At 37.4% G+C, this 20,416-nt stretch overlaps 1 protein-coding gene and 1 pseudogene across 3 annotated transcripts in view; both read left to right on the forward strand.

The window, feature by feature from the left end:
• The window catches only part of ZFR (zinc finger RNA binding protein), a 76,517-nt gene extending 73,210 nt beyond the window's left edge, over nt 1-3,307 (forward strand). For all 3 annotated transcript variants that reach the window (XM_020995220.2, XM_020995238.2, XM_020995230.2), the window contains one exon: nt 361-3,307. In XM_020995220.2, the coding sequence (XP_020850879.1) occupies nt 361-540 (180 nt within the window). In that variant the 3' untranslated portion in view covers nt 541-3,307. The remainder of the gene's footprint in view (nt 1-360) is intronic.
• A 15,742-nt stretch (nt 3,308-19,049) lies between these two features.
• Nucleotides 19,050-20,036, forward strand: LOC110214364 (alpha-enolase pseudogene; annotated as a pseudogene).
• Nucleotides 20,037-20,416: the final 380 nt, after the last annotated feature.

Raw genomic sequence — 20,416 nt, forward strand, 5'->3', positions numbered from 1 at the left:
CATAGCTATTTGTTAATGAAATCATGGAGGCATAGATTGTGGGTAGGGTTGTTTTTTTTTTTTAATGAAAATTGGAAATTTTTTATTCATACATGCAAAGTTAATATTTGGATTAGATTCATCCCCATAAGTGAAAAATACTGTTTATTCAAACCTGATTGAGTAAATTATTTGGATAATATTTTCTCTTAAATATATAGATATGCTAGCCTTTGAAACTTGGAGGTTTTGGAGGAGATGAATCTTGTTTGTTATAGATAAGTATTGATACCTTGGGGGCTTGGGATTTTTAGTAATAATGTTTTGTTTTTTTTCTGAACTAGTAAAATTGCACTTCACAGTGGCTCTTTCTCTCAACAGTTTGCTCTGAGACTCCTTGCATTCCGTCAGATACACAAAGTTCTTGGTATGGATCCTTTGCCTCAAATGAACCAGCGCTTCAATATCCACAACAACAGAAAACGAAGAAGGGACAGTGATGGAGTTGATGGATTTGAAGCTGAAGGAAAAAAAGACAAAAAAGATTATGATAACTTTTAAAAAGTTTTTGTAAATCTTCAGTGTTAAAAAACAAAAAGGTGTGCCCAGCTGTTGGCTGTTTTTCATTCATAATAATGTCTACTTTGAAATGCTTATCAAAAAGTTAGAGGGTTAATTTTGCGGAAAGAACCAGGTGTTTCTGTGAATTTAAAAACTTTTAACGAATGTACAGTGTTAGGTATTTTATGAATGGAAAGACACCAAAAATATTTGTACTCAAATTAGGGGGGAGGGCTGGCAAAATATAAGTTTAGTTCAGATTTTTGCCATTATTTTACTCATATTTTATTAGCTACTTGTTAGAGATTCCCCCCATATCTGTGTCTTTTATTAACTAATGCATTGTCTTCTTAAATCTTAACTGTATTTAATGCAGCATTCGTGCTTCTGTTGCTACATGTATTTTGATATTTTTATTTAGAGGTTTTGTTTGCTCTTTGACACTAGTTGTAAGTTACTTTGTGTTATAGGTAATATACAGCTTCCCTCTCCCCTTAATATTTTACAGCAGAACTTTTTTTTGTAAAGTGAGACTGCAGGATATTTTTGTTTTCTTTTGTTGTTGTTCTATATGTGAAGGATTACAACACAAAAAATGTTACCCTGCCATTTGAGTGCTCAGAAATGAATATTTCTGCAGATCTTGTGGCATTTGTCTCTTTAGTGTGATATAAAGGTGTAATTAAGACAGATTTCTGTTATTCTAATCAAGTTTGCTGTTAGTTGTGCATTAGCAGTATAAAAGCTAATATATACCGTATGGTCTTGCAACAGTTTTAAAGCATCTGCATTATTGATAATAAAAGTGCATGACATTTTTGTTTTTAATATACGGACTTTAAAAACTTATCATTTTAGGTTTATTGCGTAGATCTTTGTACAATTGACTTTTGACATAGCAAGGCCAAAAAATAACTTTCTGAATATTTTCTTCTGTGCATGTTGAAAGGGCATTTTCACATTTAAGTGGGCTAAGAAGATATTTTCAAAAGAACTTTATCAGTGTGGACTAACACCAATAATTAGCCCTTAATTGTGATGGAATTTTCTCTTATTGGTGCCTGTGAGGTTATTCTAGCAGCTATTTCACTCTAACACAGTTCAGTGATTTCCTCCCTCATGCCCCAATAATTTTCAGGCTGTTAAAGTAAGATTGATAAACTATTTATTGGACAAAAAAAACACAAAGATTTTTATCAAAGAAAAACCCAGAAAATTATTTGATATGGCCATCTTATGTGCTTATGTCACCTTCAAAAAGCTAAATATTTTAGCAGTGGTGTAATGAAAGTGACATCGGATTGTTGATGTATGCGCTGGTACACAGGTGTCATTTTGTTGTCACAGCACTACAGTGAAATACGCAAATAAAAACTTAAATTCATTTAATGAGTTAAATTCATTATATGTTAGAACTGACATTTTAGTAGTTCTGTTTGTTCTATTTGCTATTTAGGTCAAGCTACTCATTAAAACTCAAGAATTGTCATTCACTCAACATTCTATTTCTAGCTCATAGCATTCCTGGCAGGTTTTTAAAAATTAATTATTAATACTGGAGATTTCTGAACATTTGTTTTATTCATTAGGCCTAATTTTATTTTGATTTAGTTGTTTGATTTTTAGATTTGAGGCTGCCCCGAATATTTTGAGAGGCAGAACAGTATAATGTGGGAAAAAACACTAGATAAGAAATTGAGACTTAAGTTCTAGTCTAGACTCGTCCACAAATTAGCTAAATGACCATGGATATTTTCTTCACCTGTCTGCCTCACTTTCCTCAATAAGAAAGTTTGATTCAATTCCTTTCATCTTAACTGCTCTTTTCCAGCTCTAAAATTCTGTGGCTAAAATTTTGTTTTGCCCTTCCTACATCTATCTCTTAAGGATACAGACAGGTTCAAAATTATTTTCAGTTCACTTCTAGAAATTTTGTACTTAATTCAGGTTAATCTGCAGTTGTAAGTGGAACATCAAGGCCATAGGTCCTATTTATATAGATCCACTACTTGATTCCTTTATGACCTATTTTTTTTTATTTTAATGTTCTTGTGTGTGAATAATCATTTGGATTCTTGTATCTTTGACCAGCTCAAATAAATAAGGTTAGCACATGAGGATTAACTAGCCACAGTTTTGTCAAGATACAAAATGTGATGGCCGACAATCAGTTTGCTGCATTTGTGGCTTCATAGATGTGTACTTTTTGAAAGCTCTATATATGACAGTATCATATAAGCCTACTTATTTGAAAGAAAAACTACTCCAGAAAAGAAGTTGTTGCATTTGTATTTTTTTTTAATAATTCAGTAATCCTTAAAGATCACCATGTGAAGTTTTGAATCAAAAGAGGATAGGACATGATACTTAAATATTCTCAGATTAGCTATTTTAACATGTTTGATAAATGAAATGTTTATCACTATGTAGTCCCTTCTTACATGTCCACTTGAATCCTAATCTAGCTTTTTCCCTTGCCATTTCAACATGCTTTTGAGATTCTGCCCTCCATCCCCCATTGTTACTGTGTGTCCAGGTTGTGTACATTAATTTTAATAACTCTAAGGAAATAAATATTTAGGAAGGTAAATATTCCCACCCCCAAATTCTGTGATGCAAATCAAAACAAAATGAACTTTTGATATTTGTACTACTTGGCTCATCTCCTTAACTTTGAATAATCAAGTTAATGGTGTTTTGAAAAAATCAATGAGGGAGTATTACTTGACTTTTGTATTTAAATAAATGAAGTCATTTCAACTCTGAATATTGGTCATTTTATTCTGGCCAGAAGAAGGGAAATAAAAGGAAAAGCACTTTTAAGATAATTTTTTTTCTTTGTTTTCAAAGCATGCCCACAGCAACGTACTAAATTGTTTGAACATTTTCTGAACTAATTAGAACAACGAAAAATCCCTCATGTTGAGTCACCAGGTTTTACCATACAGTTCTAGTGCTGTATACTTTTTTTTGAAATTCAATGTATAGGACTTTAAATGAAAACTTTAGTAAATATAATAAACTCCTATTCATAATCTGAAAAAGTCTCAAACATAATTTGTTTTGTAATTCTCAGTATTTTGGTGGATCCATGATCATCTCATTGGTGTGAGTACACTCCACTAGTGCAGAAAGATCCAACTGTATATATTTTGTCAATTTTGTTCTCGAACCTTGTTGCAAATTAGAGATCCTAATATAAATGTCAGTTAATCATACACTCATTCTCTTAACCATTCTGGATTAATGAGTTTACTATATTATAATTTAGTATCTATTTTGTATATTCTTCCTACTTGCGATAATTTGGGTAACCCTAAATTATTTTTCACATTCTTGAAGCTAGGATTGTTTGAAGTGATTCGTGAGTTTCTACAAAATAGTTTTGTGTAATTATTGCTCTGTGGTAATACAATGTTTCTAAAGAGTAGATAAACATAAAAGCTAAAGATACAATTGCCTTTAGCCTACCAAAGTTTATTTCCAATAAATATATCAATTTTAACATTTTCTAGCTGGAACAAATTATTTCATACAGTTAATAGTGGTATAAATATCTAGGTCCATTAAAGGCTTTGCCACAGAACAAAGTCTACCATGTTTCACTAAGATTTGAATATGGCCCTAATGAGATTATGTAGTTTGACACTTATCCCAGGTTCAGGCCAAAGTCACAGAGAGATTTGTCACCAGATGGCTGGCCATTCAGTGTCAAAATTTTTCATCTGGGCAACCCCATAATGAATTGGGAACTTGAGCTTTTGTATACTCAACAAGCCTATAATGATCAAGCCAGTTGTTTGAAATATCCAAATATAGATATATAATGGGAAACATTCTCAACTTAGCATAACTGATGAAGTACAAAGAGCACTTAACTTGGGAGCTGGAAGAGCTGGGATCTAGGCCAGGTTGCATAACTGGGGGCAGCTTATCTTCTGTTTACTTCCTCATCTATAAAATGAGGGTAAACCATAGATGAAGTTGAATGCTCCTTGCACATTTAATATTATGTAACTACATATATTAAAATGACCCTTTCCTCCACACTTCCTCAGTAAAACAACAGGAAATTAATGTGAAGGACAACACTTGTGATATGCTATATGGAACATAGCTGCTTTATTTTATGCTCTTTGATTTTTCCTCATTTTCAAAACTCATTTAAAATGTATGGTTAGAAGAATGAATGCCAAAGGGGATGGTTACCTCTTAATGAAGAACATTTTTACAATCCATTCCAAAATATCCATTATTTATTGAGTTATAGCAGCAACCCACAAGTACTTTAACTGCTGAAGGAATTTTGCTATAAATAGGCATGTAGGCCCAGCAGTAAGTTTCGTTTGCTTATGCTTAGTATTCCCCCATCACTAGAGTAACTTAGAAAGAAGTTGCCTGTTCAATTATAGATAGTCTTGCCAGTACTATTCACTGTCAGTGTAAGCAATGATGATACGTACATGTCAGCATCAGACCATCAATCCCATTTTTCTAGTTTACTAGCAACCAAGTAATAGACTAAATTTAAGTGGATGTCAATGTGGCAGAAATGGATCACTACATTTGTGAAAAAATAATTGAGACCATATTCATCAAAACTCTAAAAGGTGTCACGAAATTATGTTGTCATGAAATTAACGTGTTATTTCTTACTAAATTTTTAAAAATACATTGATTAGTCAAAAAAATAATAAAAATATTTCACAGACCTTCAAACCTTCAAAAGAAGAAAATAAATGGTTATTCTAGTCAGAAAAGCTCCATCTCAGCATCACTACACTAATTTGATTTTTAAATAGGCCTTCTACCTGAAGTGCTACTGAGTTCCTCGTGGCTTAGTGGTAGCCCTAAGTTCTTGAAGGTTAAATGTCAGCAGAAGACAGGCCTGAGACAAACTTAATTGACTTTTTGACGAAGGCCCACTTCATCCGAGTTAGTAGAAGCTTGTAACTAGAGGGTTGACCAAGAGCTAGTGAATTTTTTTTTCAGCTACCAAAGCCAAATGATAGAGAAGATACTCATCCCAACAAAATCAGCTCCTTGAATGTAGGCCTAGGCACTATGGTGTAGTGGAAAGCATTATTTTGGAGTCAGGCTTCAGTTATAGCTCTTCTGCTTAAAACCTGTGTGACTGACTGAATACGCCAAACCTTTTGGGCCTTAAATTTCCTTATCTGAAAAATAAGGGGACTGGTCAAGATGATGTAATGTAAGGTTCCTTTAATTAAGCTCCAAATAACAGTCATACTTAAATTTGGAAAGCATCTTAATGTCCATCATATCCAACCCTCTCATTTTACAGATGAGGAAATTGAGGCCCAGAGAGATGAGGACACATGTGTTACCTAAGGGGCACAGCCAAGTTTTGAACCAAGGTCTTATGATTCCAAATCCGGTGTTTGGTTAAATTATTTCCAAACTATGCCGCCTGCGTTCTGACTCTCCTCCCAGTGGCATTTGGACACACCCACTGTGTCCCTGGGCTCAAATAACTGAGCTCTCACCCTATCTCCCCCAAACAAGGCCACCAAGCTACTTCCTAGCTGTCCCGTCTACCCACTAAGCCCCATTTTCACCTCTAGCTCTCCTTTATATGGTGTCATCTCCAGTTAAAATGTAAGCTTTTTTGAGGGCAGGGCCTGTCTTGCTTCCTTGCATTTTTATCACCAGCACTTAAGACAGCGTCTGGCACACAGTAGGTATTTAATAATGCTTTGTTTTGTCCATTCACAGCTCCAAATCCTATGATCCTTTGCTAATAATAGTTTCTGGGTGCCTTATAACAGCAGGCAAATTTAAATGTCATACATCAGAAAACTGTATGAGTCACTTCTATCATGCTTTTACAGCAACTTTAGAAGGGTGCTTAAGGAATTATTATGTAAGACTTGTCTTAAAAGCCAGGTCTTTGTATAAATTGAATGAGAAACATATCTCTCATCATGAAGGAAAATAGTACAGTTTTATTATAGATTAGGTCTTAGAAAGAATGGAAAATACCAGTTTACTTTTCCCATATATTACTATTATATGGTTACTTTAAGTCCTCTAGAAACAGATAAAAATTCCAGTTGTCCTAAGCAGCAAGTTCAAAGCCTAGCTCTGTCACCTGACTTGTGTGACCTTGAGCGAGTCACAACCTCTCTAGGCTTTAGTTCCTCACCTGTAAAATACATAATTTGGATTAAATTATTCTGATGATCCTTGTCAGTTCTAAATCAGTTTTCCTATCACTGGACAGGAAGTTTTACTTTTGTCAGTTTTGAGGAGTGATAATCTAGGCCACAATCCAAGAGCTTTATCAACAAATAATAGGATTGTGACAAACAGAGCCTGTGCTGGAATCACTGACTCATTAAGAAGTGTATGAAAGGACTGAAACAAGTGACAAGAGGATGTTTTTCCCCTGTGTAAAATTAATGTAAGGACTGCTTCAACCAGAAGGGGCTTAAATATATTTGTTTCCTTCCACGTGATGCTAGCAGATCCTGAAATAGATATTTTTTTGAGTAAATGAATTAAAGCTGTCCCATGGTTAATCTTCACTATAATTTAATTGAAGAGATTAAAAATTAGAAGACAAAGGGTCAAGAAGAAAAGATCAACTTCAAAATGCAGAAAATAACTGCATTTATACATAAAAGAGTTAGTGACATAAAGAACATAGTAAATATTGTTAATGATTAGGAATTGTTTTCATCACTGCTATTAAAAGCAAGGAATTCAAAAGAGCCAGATTTGGAAAGTGAATACTTGATTATGAAAGTGGTGTTCTAAAATGGGACTTGCCTTTCTGGATTCCAGCTTAAAATATATACAGCTATGGTAGGCTTCTTATCAGGGAGTGAAGTAAACCAAACACAAACAAGTAAGAATGAATTTTCCTGAAATCTCATACAATCAAAAGAACTTTAAACAAAGTGGGGAGGGGGAAGAGAGGGCATTCAATTCAACACTGAGGACACACTACTATGTGCAAGTACCTCGTGCTGTGCCTGTGGAAAAGATGGAGACTGGCTAAAATGATAGTTCAAATAGATAGATTCATAACTGGTAAAGGGCCAAACTCCAAAAGTAGTCCTTAATGATTAGATGTCATCTCGGAAGGTGTCCGAGGAAGTGTCTCAGAAATGTGGTGCTGTGCTAAGAACCTTTCCGTAAATGATCTAGATAAAGGTAAACTACATCCTTATCAGATTTGCACATTGACACAAAGTTAGAAATGTTAACTAACGCTGGATGACAGACTCAGGATTCAAAGAAATACTGACAGGCTCAAAAAACTAACTTCACATGTGTATGATGGCATAGGCCTGGTTCAACATTAGTCTGAAAAAGATCTGGGGAATTTGTTTAGTAGATTACAAGTTCAATAGGAGTCAATAATGTAAAATAGCAGCCCCAAAAGCTAAGGTGATTTTGGGCTACATTTAGAGAGGCAAAGAAATAGTAATCCTGTATTCTGCCTGCCAACATTATAGGAAGGATATTGATAGGCTAAAGAGTATCGAAATGAGGGTGACCATGATGGTTAAAACCATGCCAGTCGTTTGAAGGAACAAAACTTTTAACCTAGAAAAGACAACATTTAGGAGAACATGACAGTTGTTTTTCCCAAAAGAAGAACTCTGAACAATGGGTAGAAATTGCAAAGGGGCAAATTGATCCATTCATCAGCAAGCTCTTAGAAGGCACTTAATACATGCCAGGCCATAGGCTAGGTGCAGGGCACAGAAAGACAAATGAAACCATCCTCTCAAGGACTTTACATCCTATTAAGAGAGACAAAGTATGCACATAGTGGTGTCCATAAAGTGAAGATAAGGTCATCTGAGAGGCACTGGGGGAGCATCAGGAAAGGTTTCATGTAGAACACTGTGCTTCAAGTATTAGAAGGAAATGGGGGATGCTAAGCGGTGGCAAGCAAATGAAATACCTTCTAGCCCATGTTGGATGCTAGCACAGAGGCACAGGGATGAGATGGAGGGACATGGGTGACAACAATAAAATGGTTAGTTTGGCTCTACCAGAGTATAGGTAAGGGATTCATGTATAATATGGCTGGAAAGTTAGGTTGGGACCATATTGTGAAGGGCTTTAAATGCCAACCAAAGGTAATTATATTTGATCCTAGAGCTAATAGGGAGTCATTGGAATTTTATTAAGTAGAGGAGTGATATGGTCAGAGCTTTGTTTTAAGAAAATCACTTTGAGTGGAAGAAACATTGGAAAGGGAAGAGACTGGAGTCTTGGGGAGACCTATTAGGAGTCTTGCAATAGTTAAGGTGATGAGGGCTGAATTATGTTGGTGGCTATGTACATAGGGAGAAGGGTATGGTTATCGTGGAAGTAGAAAAGATGATTATCTGTCAACTGATTTTTTTCCCACTGTTTTAGTATCTGTGTGAAGTGAGGGAAGGTGATTAGTTGAAAATAACCCTGTGACTGCATACTTAGGTCCCTAAAAGGATGATGGTGCCCACTATAAGAAAAGAAGAAATCAGAAAAGGAGTTTTGTGAGAAAAATCATGAGCTCTATTTTAAACAGATGACTTGATAGAAGAAAAAACTTCTCTAAAATTAGAGCTATCCAAAAATGGAATGGGATGCTTAAGGAAGTAGTGGGCTCCCCTTACTGACTGTCTTCAAACAAAGGTTAAATAACCACCTTTTGGGCATAGTATAGAGGGGATTCTTATTCAAATGCTTGCTGACTTTAAGTACAATATGAATGAGGCGGCTGCTGAGTTTCTTGCAGCTGAAATTCTATTAATTAGAACAGATTAAATTGAATATTTTGACTAAAAACAATGCATTACACAGTACAGTTAGAAATGGTTTTGCAAAACTCAGGAGCAATCAGAACATTGAAAGAAAAATCAAGAATATGATGGAAAGTATATAACCTGGGGAATATTTCTGAACCTTAAAGCACCTGAGGCGGAGCTGCCGCTACAACCATACATCTCAGGGTCTATAGAAAAACCCATCTCGGTAATTCCAATTTAGATACGGACCTTCTAAAACTATGAAACAGGAAAGCAAGTGAAAAGACTGTGTTAGAAGACCTCGGTTCGAATATCTGAAGGGTCATCCTGAAGAAGAAAGATTGGACTTGATCTTCTTGAGCCCTGAGGACAGAACTAGCAATAATAGGTGAATGATACAAAGTTGGATTTAGAAATGAGGTAAGAAAACCTTTCCTTATGTTGGGACAGGGCCACAAGCAGAATGGGCCACCTTGGGAGCTGGTAGACTGCTCTATACCAGCAGTCTTCATAGGCCGCCACTTCTGGGACAGGTTGTAGAGGAAATTCTAGTTCAGCTATAGAATTTGTACCACGTGGTCCTAAAAGTCCCACCCAGGAGCAACTAGGTGGTGCAGTAGATAGAGCACTGGCCCTAGAGTCAGAAGGATCTGAGTTCAAATTTGGCCTCAGACATTTGACACTAGCTGTGTGACCCTGGGCAAGTCACTTAACCCCAACTGCCTCACCAAAAAAAAAAAAAAGGGAGGGGGGGCAGCTAGGTGGCACAGTGGATAGAGCACTGGATAGAGCAGAAAGTCCCTCCCAACTCAGATTCTACGAAAAGGCCCTGCTCCTTCACTAAGTACTTGACTTTGGATATAATCGAGGGAGTCTTAATAAAAATTTGAAGGAAAAGACCGGAGTTTTCATTGATTTCAGTAAGAGCCAGCAGCTGAGCCTGGTACAGATGTTAGAAAAACTGTGGATCTAAGTAGGGTATTGTCCCAATGTATTTTATGTGGGTTAGACTGCACCTAGAGAATTCAATCTTCAGTTCTGTGTGCCATGCATGCAAAGGCTATGGACAAGCAGCTGAAGTCCAAGGGTGGGTAACTGGAGTGGTGAAGGGTCATATGAGGCAGTGTTTAATGAAACTGAGAAGAAATTAGGAAAGGTTGGATTTCTATCATCAAATCCTTGAAGGTCTGAGATGAGAAAGAGATGAATGAATAAAATGAATGTAGTAAGTAGTAGATAACATTTAGATCGGGTGGGGAACCTGTGACCTCGAGGCCGCATGTGGCCTTCTAGGACCTCAAGTGTGGCCCTTTGGTTGGATCCAAACTTCACAGAACAAATCCCCTTAATGAAAGAATTTGCTCTGTAAAACTTGGACTCAGTCAAAAGGCCGCCCCCAAGGACAGAGGAGGCCACACGTGGACTCGAGGCTGCAGGTTCCCCACTCCTGACTTAAATAATACTTCAAGGTTTGCAAAGCACTTGATGTATGTCATCTGATTTGATCTTCACACCAACCCTGTTGGGTAGAGGCTATTATAATGCCTGTTTTGCAGATGAGGAAACTGAGGCTGAGAGAGGTTAAGGGGCTTGTTCTGAGTTACATAGCTAATGGTTGAAGCAAAATTTGAACTCACGTCTTTCTTCTTGGCTTCAAGCCCAGTATTCTATCCACTACTATATCCTAGCTGCTCTGATTACATATATGAATAAACCAGTATTTATCAAGCATTTAGTGGGTACCAGGCAATAGCAAGATGCTAGAGAAGTAAGTAAAATATCCACAGCCCTCAAAGAGCCTACATAGAGGGCAGGAAAAAGGCAACACATATAGGAGAGAGGTGAACAGTGAAGATGGTTTTGGTCTGGGGAGCTGAAGGAATGGTGAGTTGATTCCTTTTCCAGAAGCAATAGGTGAAAGGGGATGGGATACATACATACCAGTCAGCATGGCAGATGGCTACTTGGCCTGAGAGTGTAGCTGGATGAAACTGGAACCATGGCCTGGTCTTGGGCCAACTAGATATTGCGGGATAGAAGGGTTTGTTCACACCCATTCTCCAATTATTCAGCCCAAAGGCATGAGGGTCAAAACTGAAGAGAATAATTCCCAGGAGGCAGGATCAAAACAGTGGAATAAGAGGAAGCATTTTTACCTATTTCATCCAGCAAAGCTCCTCCATAACAACCCCAAAAATGCACCAGACCAAGTCTGATTGGGAAAGCCAAAGGAAAGTCACAGTGAGTCATCTGGCCAACTCAGGGCATCTTAGAAAGACAGAAAGCAAAGGGAGCATTCCAGTTCCCAGGGGGAAAAAGGAGACCAGGATGGGAATAACTGGAGCAGAAAGAGACTCCACAAGATCCCCGAACTAGAGCAGGGTACAGGAATACATCTGGTAGCAATATTGCCTACTTGCCCAGTTCTGGTTAGCAGATCCAGGACACAGAGGGGCAGTCTTGAGGGAGCCTGGGTCCTACCTAGTTGTGTACTGAGCAAGGAACAAGTTCAAGAAATATAGCTGTGTGTCTCCGAGCCTGGGAGCAGCAGGGACTCGGTTCTGTCCTCTAGTCCAGCATCTAAGTTTGGAATGGAATAATCAGAGCAGCAGTTTTATATCAAAGGGGAATTAGCAGTTCATTCACACTGAATCTGCCGAGCCTCTCAGCAGGCTAACATTGACTGAGTCTAAAATAGTCTACTGAAATTCAACCAGGCACAAGCTAACTGAATCAAATTTGGGTTGTAAACTTGCAGAGCTCAGACTGGGATGGCCATGAACAAATCTCTCCCCAGATCACACCCATCTGGGAGCAATGAAAACCCACGGGTCACCAACCTGATCTGTGAAAGCAGTGGAAGGACATAAAAAGATAGACCCTTGGACCACATCCTCCCCCAGAAGTGCAGAGAGCCCAACATTAACCGAAAGTCCAAAGTCAAGAAGCAGGCTTTAGGGGCAACTAGGTGGCACAGTGGATAGAGCACCGGCCCTGGATTCAGGAGGACCTGAGTTCAAATTCGGCCTCAGACACATAACACTTACTAGCTGTGTGACCCTGGGCAAGTCACTTTACCCCACTGCCCAACCTAAAACAAAACAACAACAACAAAAAACCCCCAACAAAATAAGAAGTAGGCTTTTAAAAATCTGCAAACAACAACAAAAAAGAATTGATAATAAAGAACTATTATGATGACAATCAATGTTGGAATGGTTATGGAAAGACAGGCATACTAATGCATCATTGGTAGAGATGTGAAATGGTGCAACCATTTTGGAAAGCAATTTAGAATCTCGTAAACAAAGTACTAAAATGTCTGTACTCTTTTAACAAGACTGAGCTTATAACCCAAGCAAAAAAAGCCCCCATGTACTCCAAAATATTTACAGCAGTACTTTTTGTGATAACTAAAAATTGGAAACAAAGTAGATGTCCATCAATTGGGGAATGGCTAAACAAACTGTGGTGCATAAACATCATCGATTACTATTATACTGTATGAAATGACGTGTGATGAATATATAGATGCATGGAAACATCTATAGGAACTAATATACAGTAAAGTAAGCAGAGCCAAGAAAACAATTACAAAAAATGTAAATGGAAAGAATTACACACCAAAAAGTCAAAAGTAAATAGAACAAAAGTATAAAGATCAAGTGGGACTGAAATGAAGAGATATGAGAAGACACTCCCAACCTAATCCTTTATGGAGGTGAGAGGTCCACAGGCGTTAAACACTGCACATGCTTTCATACTTTTTCAATATATCAATCAGTATGCTGACTTTTCTGTTTTTCCTCCTTCAAAATATACTATTTGTCATATGGGATGGCTTTCTGGGAGGGATAGAGATACCAAAGATACTATGGTGATGTGAGAAACATAAAATATCAATAAAAACTTATTTTAAAAATAAAGTAAAAAAGACATATGTAGCAACCATGATCTCAGACAAAGCAAAAGCAAAACCAGACCTAATCAAAAGAGATAAGCAGGGAAACTGTGTATTTTTTTAAAAGGTGCCATATACAATGAATTAATATCAATATAAATATAGATGCAGGCATCTAGGTGGTGCAGTAGATAGAGCACTGGGCTTGGAATCAGGAAGATTCATCTTCATGAGTTCAAACCTGGTCTCAGACACTTACCAGCTGTGTGACCCCGGGGACAAGTCAACTAACCCATTTTGCCTCAGTTCCTCATTTGCAAAATGAGCTGGAGAATGAAATCACAAATCAATCCAGTATCTTTACCAAGAAAATGCCAAAATGGGGTCACTGAGAGTCGAACATAACTTAAACAACTGAACAACAACAACAAACATATATACCAAACGGAATGGCATCTAAATTCTTAAAGGAAAAATTAAATGAGTTAGAGGAAGTTATAATAGTGAGGGACCTGAATTTACCTCCCTCAGACCTAGACAAATCTAACAAATTTAAGGAAATAAATAGAATTTTAGAAAATTTAGATATATCTTGTATGGGAATAGAAAGGTGTATACCTATTTCTCAGCTGTGCATGACACCTTCGTAAAAACTGACCATGTATAATATAATGGCATAAAAACTTCACATACAAATGGAGAAAAGCAGAAATATTAATGCGTCTTTTCCAACTACAATGCAATAAAAATTCATTTAATAAAAGGTCTTTGAAGTATAGGTTTAAAGTTAACTGGAAACTAAATAATTTAATCTTTTTTTTTTTTTGGTGAGGGCAACTGGGGTTAAGTGACTTGTCCAGGGTCACATAGCTAGTGAGTGTTATGTGTTTGAGGCCAGATTTGAACTCAGGTCCTCCTGACTCCAGGGCCCATGCTCTATCCACTATGCCACTTAGCTGCCCCCTAAATAATTTAATCTTAAGGAATGAGTGGGTGAATAGAGCACCAGCCCTGAAGTCAGGAGGATCTGAGTTCTAATCTGGTCTCAGACACTTGACATTTACTAGCTGTGTAACCTGGGCAAGTCACTTAACCCCAATTGCCAGAAAGAAAGAAAGAAAGAAAGAAAGAAAGAAAGAAAGAAAGAAAGAAAGAAAGAAAGAAAGAAAGAAAGAAAGAAAGAAAGAAAGAAAGAAAGAAAGAAAGAAAGAAAGAAAGAAAGAAAGAAAAGGAATGAGTGGGTCAAAGAAGAGGTGGAGAGGGAGGGAAAGAAAAATTTAAAACTCAAAAGCTTATGGAAGTGATTGTTCATAAATCAAAATAAATCTATAAAAAACATGACTAATGTGAAAATATGTTTAATATGAATGTATATATAGAACCTATAATAGACTGCATGCCATCTTGGGGGAGGGGAGAGAGGGGAGAAAATTTAAAATTCAAAATCTAAAAAAAAACATTACCCTCACTCCTAGCTAAACACAAAAATAAAAATCTGAAAATCAAAGGAGAGATTAGCAAAAAGAAAGCAAAAAATTCATTGTGTTAATAAAGCTAGGAGCTGTTTTTAAAAAAATCAAATAAAAGCTACTAGCTAATTTGATTTTTATAAAGAAAACCAAATTCCCAGTATTGAGAATGAAAAAGGTGAATTCACAACCAATGAAGAAGTAAAAGCAATTATTAGGAACAATTTCTCCCAACTGCCAATAAAACTAACAATCTAAATGAATGGAAGGATATTTACAAAAATATAAATTGCCTGGATTAACAAACAGAAATAGAGTAAGAAAAAGAAATTGAATAAGCTATGGATGAACTCCCAAAGAAAAAACCTCTAGGGCTAGATAGATTTACAAGCAAGTTCTGCTAAACTTAGAAAAAAAAAATCAATTCCAATACCACATAAACTGTTTGAAAAAATAAATAAAGAAGGAATCCAACAAATTCCTTCCATGAAACAAATATAGTCTTGCTACCTAAACCAGGAAGAGTCAAAAGAGAAAGAAAACCATAAACCAAGTTCTCTAATGAATGTTGTTGTAAAAATTTTAAACAAAATATCAGATATTAGCAAGGATATTACAATGGTATACTGCAAAGATCGCATACTATGATCAGGCTGGATTTGTACCAGGAATGTAGGGCTGGTTCAATATTAGGAAAAACATAAACGTAATTAACCATATTAATTACAAAAACAACAAAACATCATCAATAGATACAGAAAATGTTTTTGACAAAATATAACACCCATTACTATTTAAAACAACAACAATAACAACAACAACAACAATGCTAGAAAGCATAAGAATAAATGGAGATTTTCTTAAAATGATAAGTAGTATCTATCTAAAACCAAGAGCAAGCACCATCTGTGACAGGAATAAGCTAGAAGCAAAGTTGCCCATCACTGGAAGTGTCTCTCAAATACAGAGTGGATATCATCTGTCATGGACATTGTAGCAAAGGTCATGAAAGCTATATAGAGAGACAGACCAGGCAAGAAAAAGACCTAAGGAAAAGTAGCTATTATCTGTTAGCTTCAGGGTATGTCTGTTATCTCAAATCTAACAAAACTAGGTTCCTGAGAGTTCTAGAAATAGGAATTTTGTGGAAGGTACATTTTTGGCATGAGTTTTGAGCCAGAAGAAACAACTTAGTCTAAAGTAAGTTCTTAGCCTGGTGTCAGTGAGCTTGTTTTTTAAAAAATTATTTTAATAACTGGACTTCAATATCATTGGTTTCCTTTGTAACCCATTGTATTTAAAAAACATTATTCTGAGAGCCTGTGGGGTTCACCAGATTGCCTGAGTCCAGGACATGAAAAAAGTTTAAAATCCTTGGTACAGAAGAAAAAGTCTTTTAGGAACAGGCATGAAATTTTGGAACTCAAGGAAGTGATTTCTGGCCCCAGACTCCTTCAATGGGGCCATATGGGCCTCCAAAGAGACAGGAGCACAGGGTAGCAAAGTCAAGATCACTATAAACAACAGATTCCCATCAGGCTAGGAAAGTTGCTTCAACAAGCCCAGTAAGACAGAACAGAGACTTGAACTACTGACATTTAAAGGAAAGCGCAGCAGAAAATCACCAGGGTCTGTCTAGAAAAGAAGCCCTAGGGAGAATCTTATCACTCATTCTAATTCAGCTTTTAAAGGAATTATTTCCTTTAAGTGATTTTCCCCCTCTTTTACCATTAGGCCAATTCTATTTTTTAAGATGTTATTTTCTTCAGCATTTTTATTATCAAGTTGTTAATTCTCTTTTCATAATTTTCTTGTATCACTCTCATTTCTTTTCACAATTTTCCTCTACCACTCATCCCTTTCTTTAATACTACTAAGAGGTACCAGAATCCAACAATACATTGTTTATAAGAGACACACTTAAAACATAAAGACATATACAGAGTTAAAATAAAGGGATGGAGCAGAATCTAATACGCTTCAGTTGAAATAAAAAAGGCAGGCGTAGCAATCATGATCTCAGACAAAGCAGAAGCAAAAACAGACCTAAATTAAAGGAGATAATCAGGGAAACTACATTTTACTAAAAGGTACTATAAGCAATAAAGTAAAATTAAAAATCTTTATAGCAAGTGTCTCTGAAAAAGACCTCATTTCTCAGAAATATATGTTGAATATACAACTGAGTCAAATTAATTTTTAAAAAAGTCATTCCCCGAATGATAAATGGTCAAAGGATAATAACTGGCAGTTTTCAGAAGAAGAAATAAAAGCTATCTGTAGTCATATTAGAAAATGCTCCCAAAAAATGCTCCAAATCACTGTTGATTAGAGAAATGCAAATTAAAATAACTCTGAGGTACCACCTCACACTTATCAGAAATGACAAATGCTGGAGGGGATGAGGGAAGAATGAGCACACTAATGAACTGTTGGTGGAGGTGTGAATTGGACCAACCATTCTGGGAAACAGCTCTGAACTGTAGTTAAAATGGGACTTAAATTTGGAACTATGGCTAAAGGGCTATAAAACTGTGACCTTTGACCCAGCAATATTACTACTAGATTTGTACTCCCAAAGAGAGAAAAGAAAAAGGAAAAGGGCCTATGTGTACAAAAATATTTATATCAGCCCTTTCTGTGGTGGCAAAGAATTGGAAATTGAAGTGATGCCCATCAATTGGAGAATGACTGAAAAAGTTGTAGCATACAATTGTGATGAAATACTACTGTGCTATAAAAAATGACTGGGGGGGAGTTCAGAAAAACATGGCAAGATCTATATGAACCGATGCAAAATGAAGTGAGAAGAACCAGGAGATCACTGTGCACAGTAACAGCAATATTGTAATGATAATCAACCGTGAAAGACTTGGTTACTCTGATCAATACAATGATCCAAGACATTTCCAAAGTATTCATAATGAAAAAATGCTATCCACCTCCAAAAAGAAAACTGATGAACTCTGAGTGCAGATGGAAGCATAATTTTCTCACTTTATTTCACTTGGTTTTTTTTAAAAAAATAGGGCTAATATGGAAATATGTTTTGCATAATTTCACATGTATAATTGATATCACATTGCTTACCTAACTCAGTAGTGAGAGAGGGACAGAGAGAGAAAGAGACTTTGGAACTCAAAATTTAAAAAAGAAAAGAATGTTAAAAATAAATAATAAATACAAAAAAAACCCCTCACTTTGGTGGTAGAATGGAACAGAAGGTAGATTGGAGTGGGGAGAGATTTGAGATAGGTAGACCCACCAGCAGACTATTGCTGTAATCCAGGCATGAGGTGATTCAAGTCTGCCTCAGAGTGGTAGCAGTTCAAAGGAGAGAAGGAGGCATATTCAAGAGAAGTAAATTCTAAATTGACAGGCCTTGGTAACAGACTGGATATGGTAAGGGGTAGGGGGAGATAAGGAGGAGTCCAAGATGACTCCTATGTTGTAAGCCTGAGAAACGGTGAGGATGGTGCTGCTCTCTGTAGTAATAGGGGAAATTAGGACAGGAGGGTTTAGGGGGAAAGATAATGAGTTAAGTTAGGACGTTAAATTTGTCTACTAGATATCCAGATTATGATGTCTGAGAGGAAGTTGGACATGCAAGATTGGAAGACAGCAGAAAGTTTGGGTAGGAAAGGCAGACTTGAGAATCATTAGCATAGAGATGGTAATTAAATCCATGGAAACTGATAAGATCACCAAATGAAGTAGTATAGAGGGAGAAGAGAAGAGGACCCATGACTGAACTCTGAGGGATACCTATGGTTAGCAAGTGTGATCTGGTTGGGGATCCAGCAAAGAAAATAGAGAAGAAGCAGTCAGATAGACAGGAGGAGAGCCAGAGAGAAGGGTTTCCTAAAAACATAGAGAAAAGAACATATCAAGGAGGAGAGAGTAATCCGCAGTATAAAAGTCAAAAAGAATGAGGACTAAGAAAAGGGAACTGGCTTTAGTGATTGAGAGATCATCGATAATTAAGAGCAATTTTATTCAACTGATAAGGTCAAAAGCTGGATTGTAAGCAATTAAGAAGAAAGTGAGAGGTCCTTGGATGTTCTCTGAGCCCAATGGGAGGAAGCCCCAAACAGAAACTCAACATGTGTATTTGCAAGAAAGAGAGATCTTTGACTCTCATGGAAACTTCACTGTTAGAGTTGATCTCCACACTGAAAAAGGTCTCTTCTGAGCAGCTGCGCCCAGTGGTGCTTCTACCAGCATCCGTGAAGACATGGAGACAATGATAAGACCCACTACATGGGGAAAGGTGTCTCAAAAGCAATTGAGCACATCAATAGAACTATTGATGTGACCCTGATTAGCAAGAAATTGAATGTTATGGAGCAGGAGAAGATCAACAAATTGATGACAGAGATGGATGGCACTGAGAATAAATCTAAATTTGGTGCAAATGCCATATTGGGAATGTCTAACTGTTTCTAAGGCTTGAGCTCCCTGTTCTGCTATATTGCTGACCTTGCAGGCAATGATAAAGTCACCCTACCTGTTCTAGCCTTCAACGTGATCAATGGTGGCTCCCATGCTGGTAACCAAGCTGGCAATGCAGGAATTCATGATCTTCCCTGTTGGAGCAGCAAACTTTAAGGAACTGAGGTCTACAACCTGAAGAGGGTGATTAAGCAGAAACATGGACAGGACATACCAATGTAGGGGATAAGGGTGGCTTTGCTCCTAACATCCTGGAGAATAAAGAAGCTCTGGAGCTGCTAAAGAATGCTGTTGGTAAGGCTGGCTATACTGATAAGGTTGGGATTGTCATGGATGTTGCTGCCTCAGAATTCTTCTGATCTGGGAAATATGACTTGGACTTCAAGTCTCCTGATGATTCCAGCAGATACATCTCCCCTTCTGAGCTTGGGGACATCTACAAGAGCTTCATCAAGGACTATCCAGGGTGTCTATTGAAGATCCCTTTGACCAAGATGATTGGGAAGCTTGGAAAAATTTCACTGCTACTGCAGGCATCCAGGTGGTAGGGGATGATCTCACAGTGACCAATCCCAAACATATTGAAAAGGCTGTGAGTGAGAAAGCCTGCAACTGCCTCCTACTCAAAGTGAACCAGATTGGCTCAGTGACTGAATCTCTCCAAGTGTGCAAGCTGGCCCAGTCCAATTGGTGGGGAGTAATGGTTTCCCATCATTCTGGGGAGGTGGAAGATACCTTCATTGCACACCTGGTGATGGGTCTCTGCATTGGGCAGATCAAGACTGATATCCCCCGCTGATCTGAGCGTTTGGTCAAGTATAACCAGCTTCTCAGAACTGAGGAAGAGCTAGGCAGCAAGGCTAAATTTGCTGGAAGAACTTCAGAAACCCTTGGGTCAAGTAAGCTCTGTGGCCAGGAAGCCTCAGAGCTCACAGGCACCAGTCACCTCTGTAGACTTCTGCTCCTGTCCTAAAAATGGGCAGCACCAAGTACTAGACCAGTTTTGTTTTGGAGGCAGGGACCTCAGCTGCCTAACTTCCCTCTCACCTCCACCTTTCAGTGATGTCCTCATTGCTTCATTAGAACTGTCTTACCAGAAACTACCTGATCATCCAGCACTCTTTTGGAAGACCCTTATCATCTTGTGAATGGGATAGAATGACCTGCTCTCACCCCCAACCCTGGTGTTGATGTGTGGAGCCATGTACTTGTGATGCAGTGCCCAACGAGACCACAGGCCAAGTCCTTAGTGGCTTCTATGTGCAGAATAAAAGTATTCAGTG

The sequence above is a fragment of the Phascolarctos cinereus genome, unplaced genomic scaffold, assembly GCF_003287225.1.
Source record: "Phascolarctos cinereus isolate Bilbo 61053 unplaced genomic scaffold, phaCin_HiC Scaffold_4;HRSCAF=312, whole genome shotgun sequence".
Lineage (NCBI taxonomy): Eukaryota > Metazoa > Chordata > Mammalia > Diprotodontia > Phascolarctidae > Phascolarctos > Phascolarctos cinereus.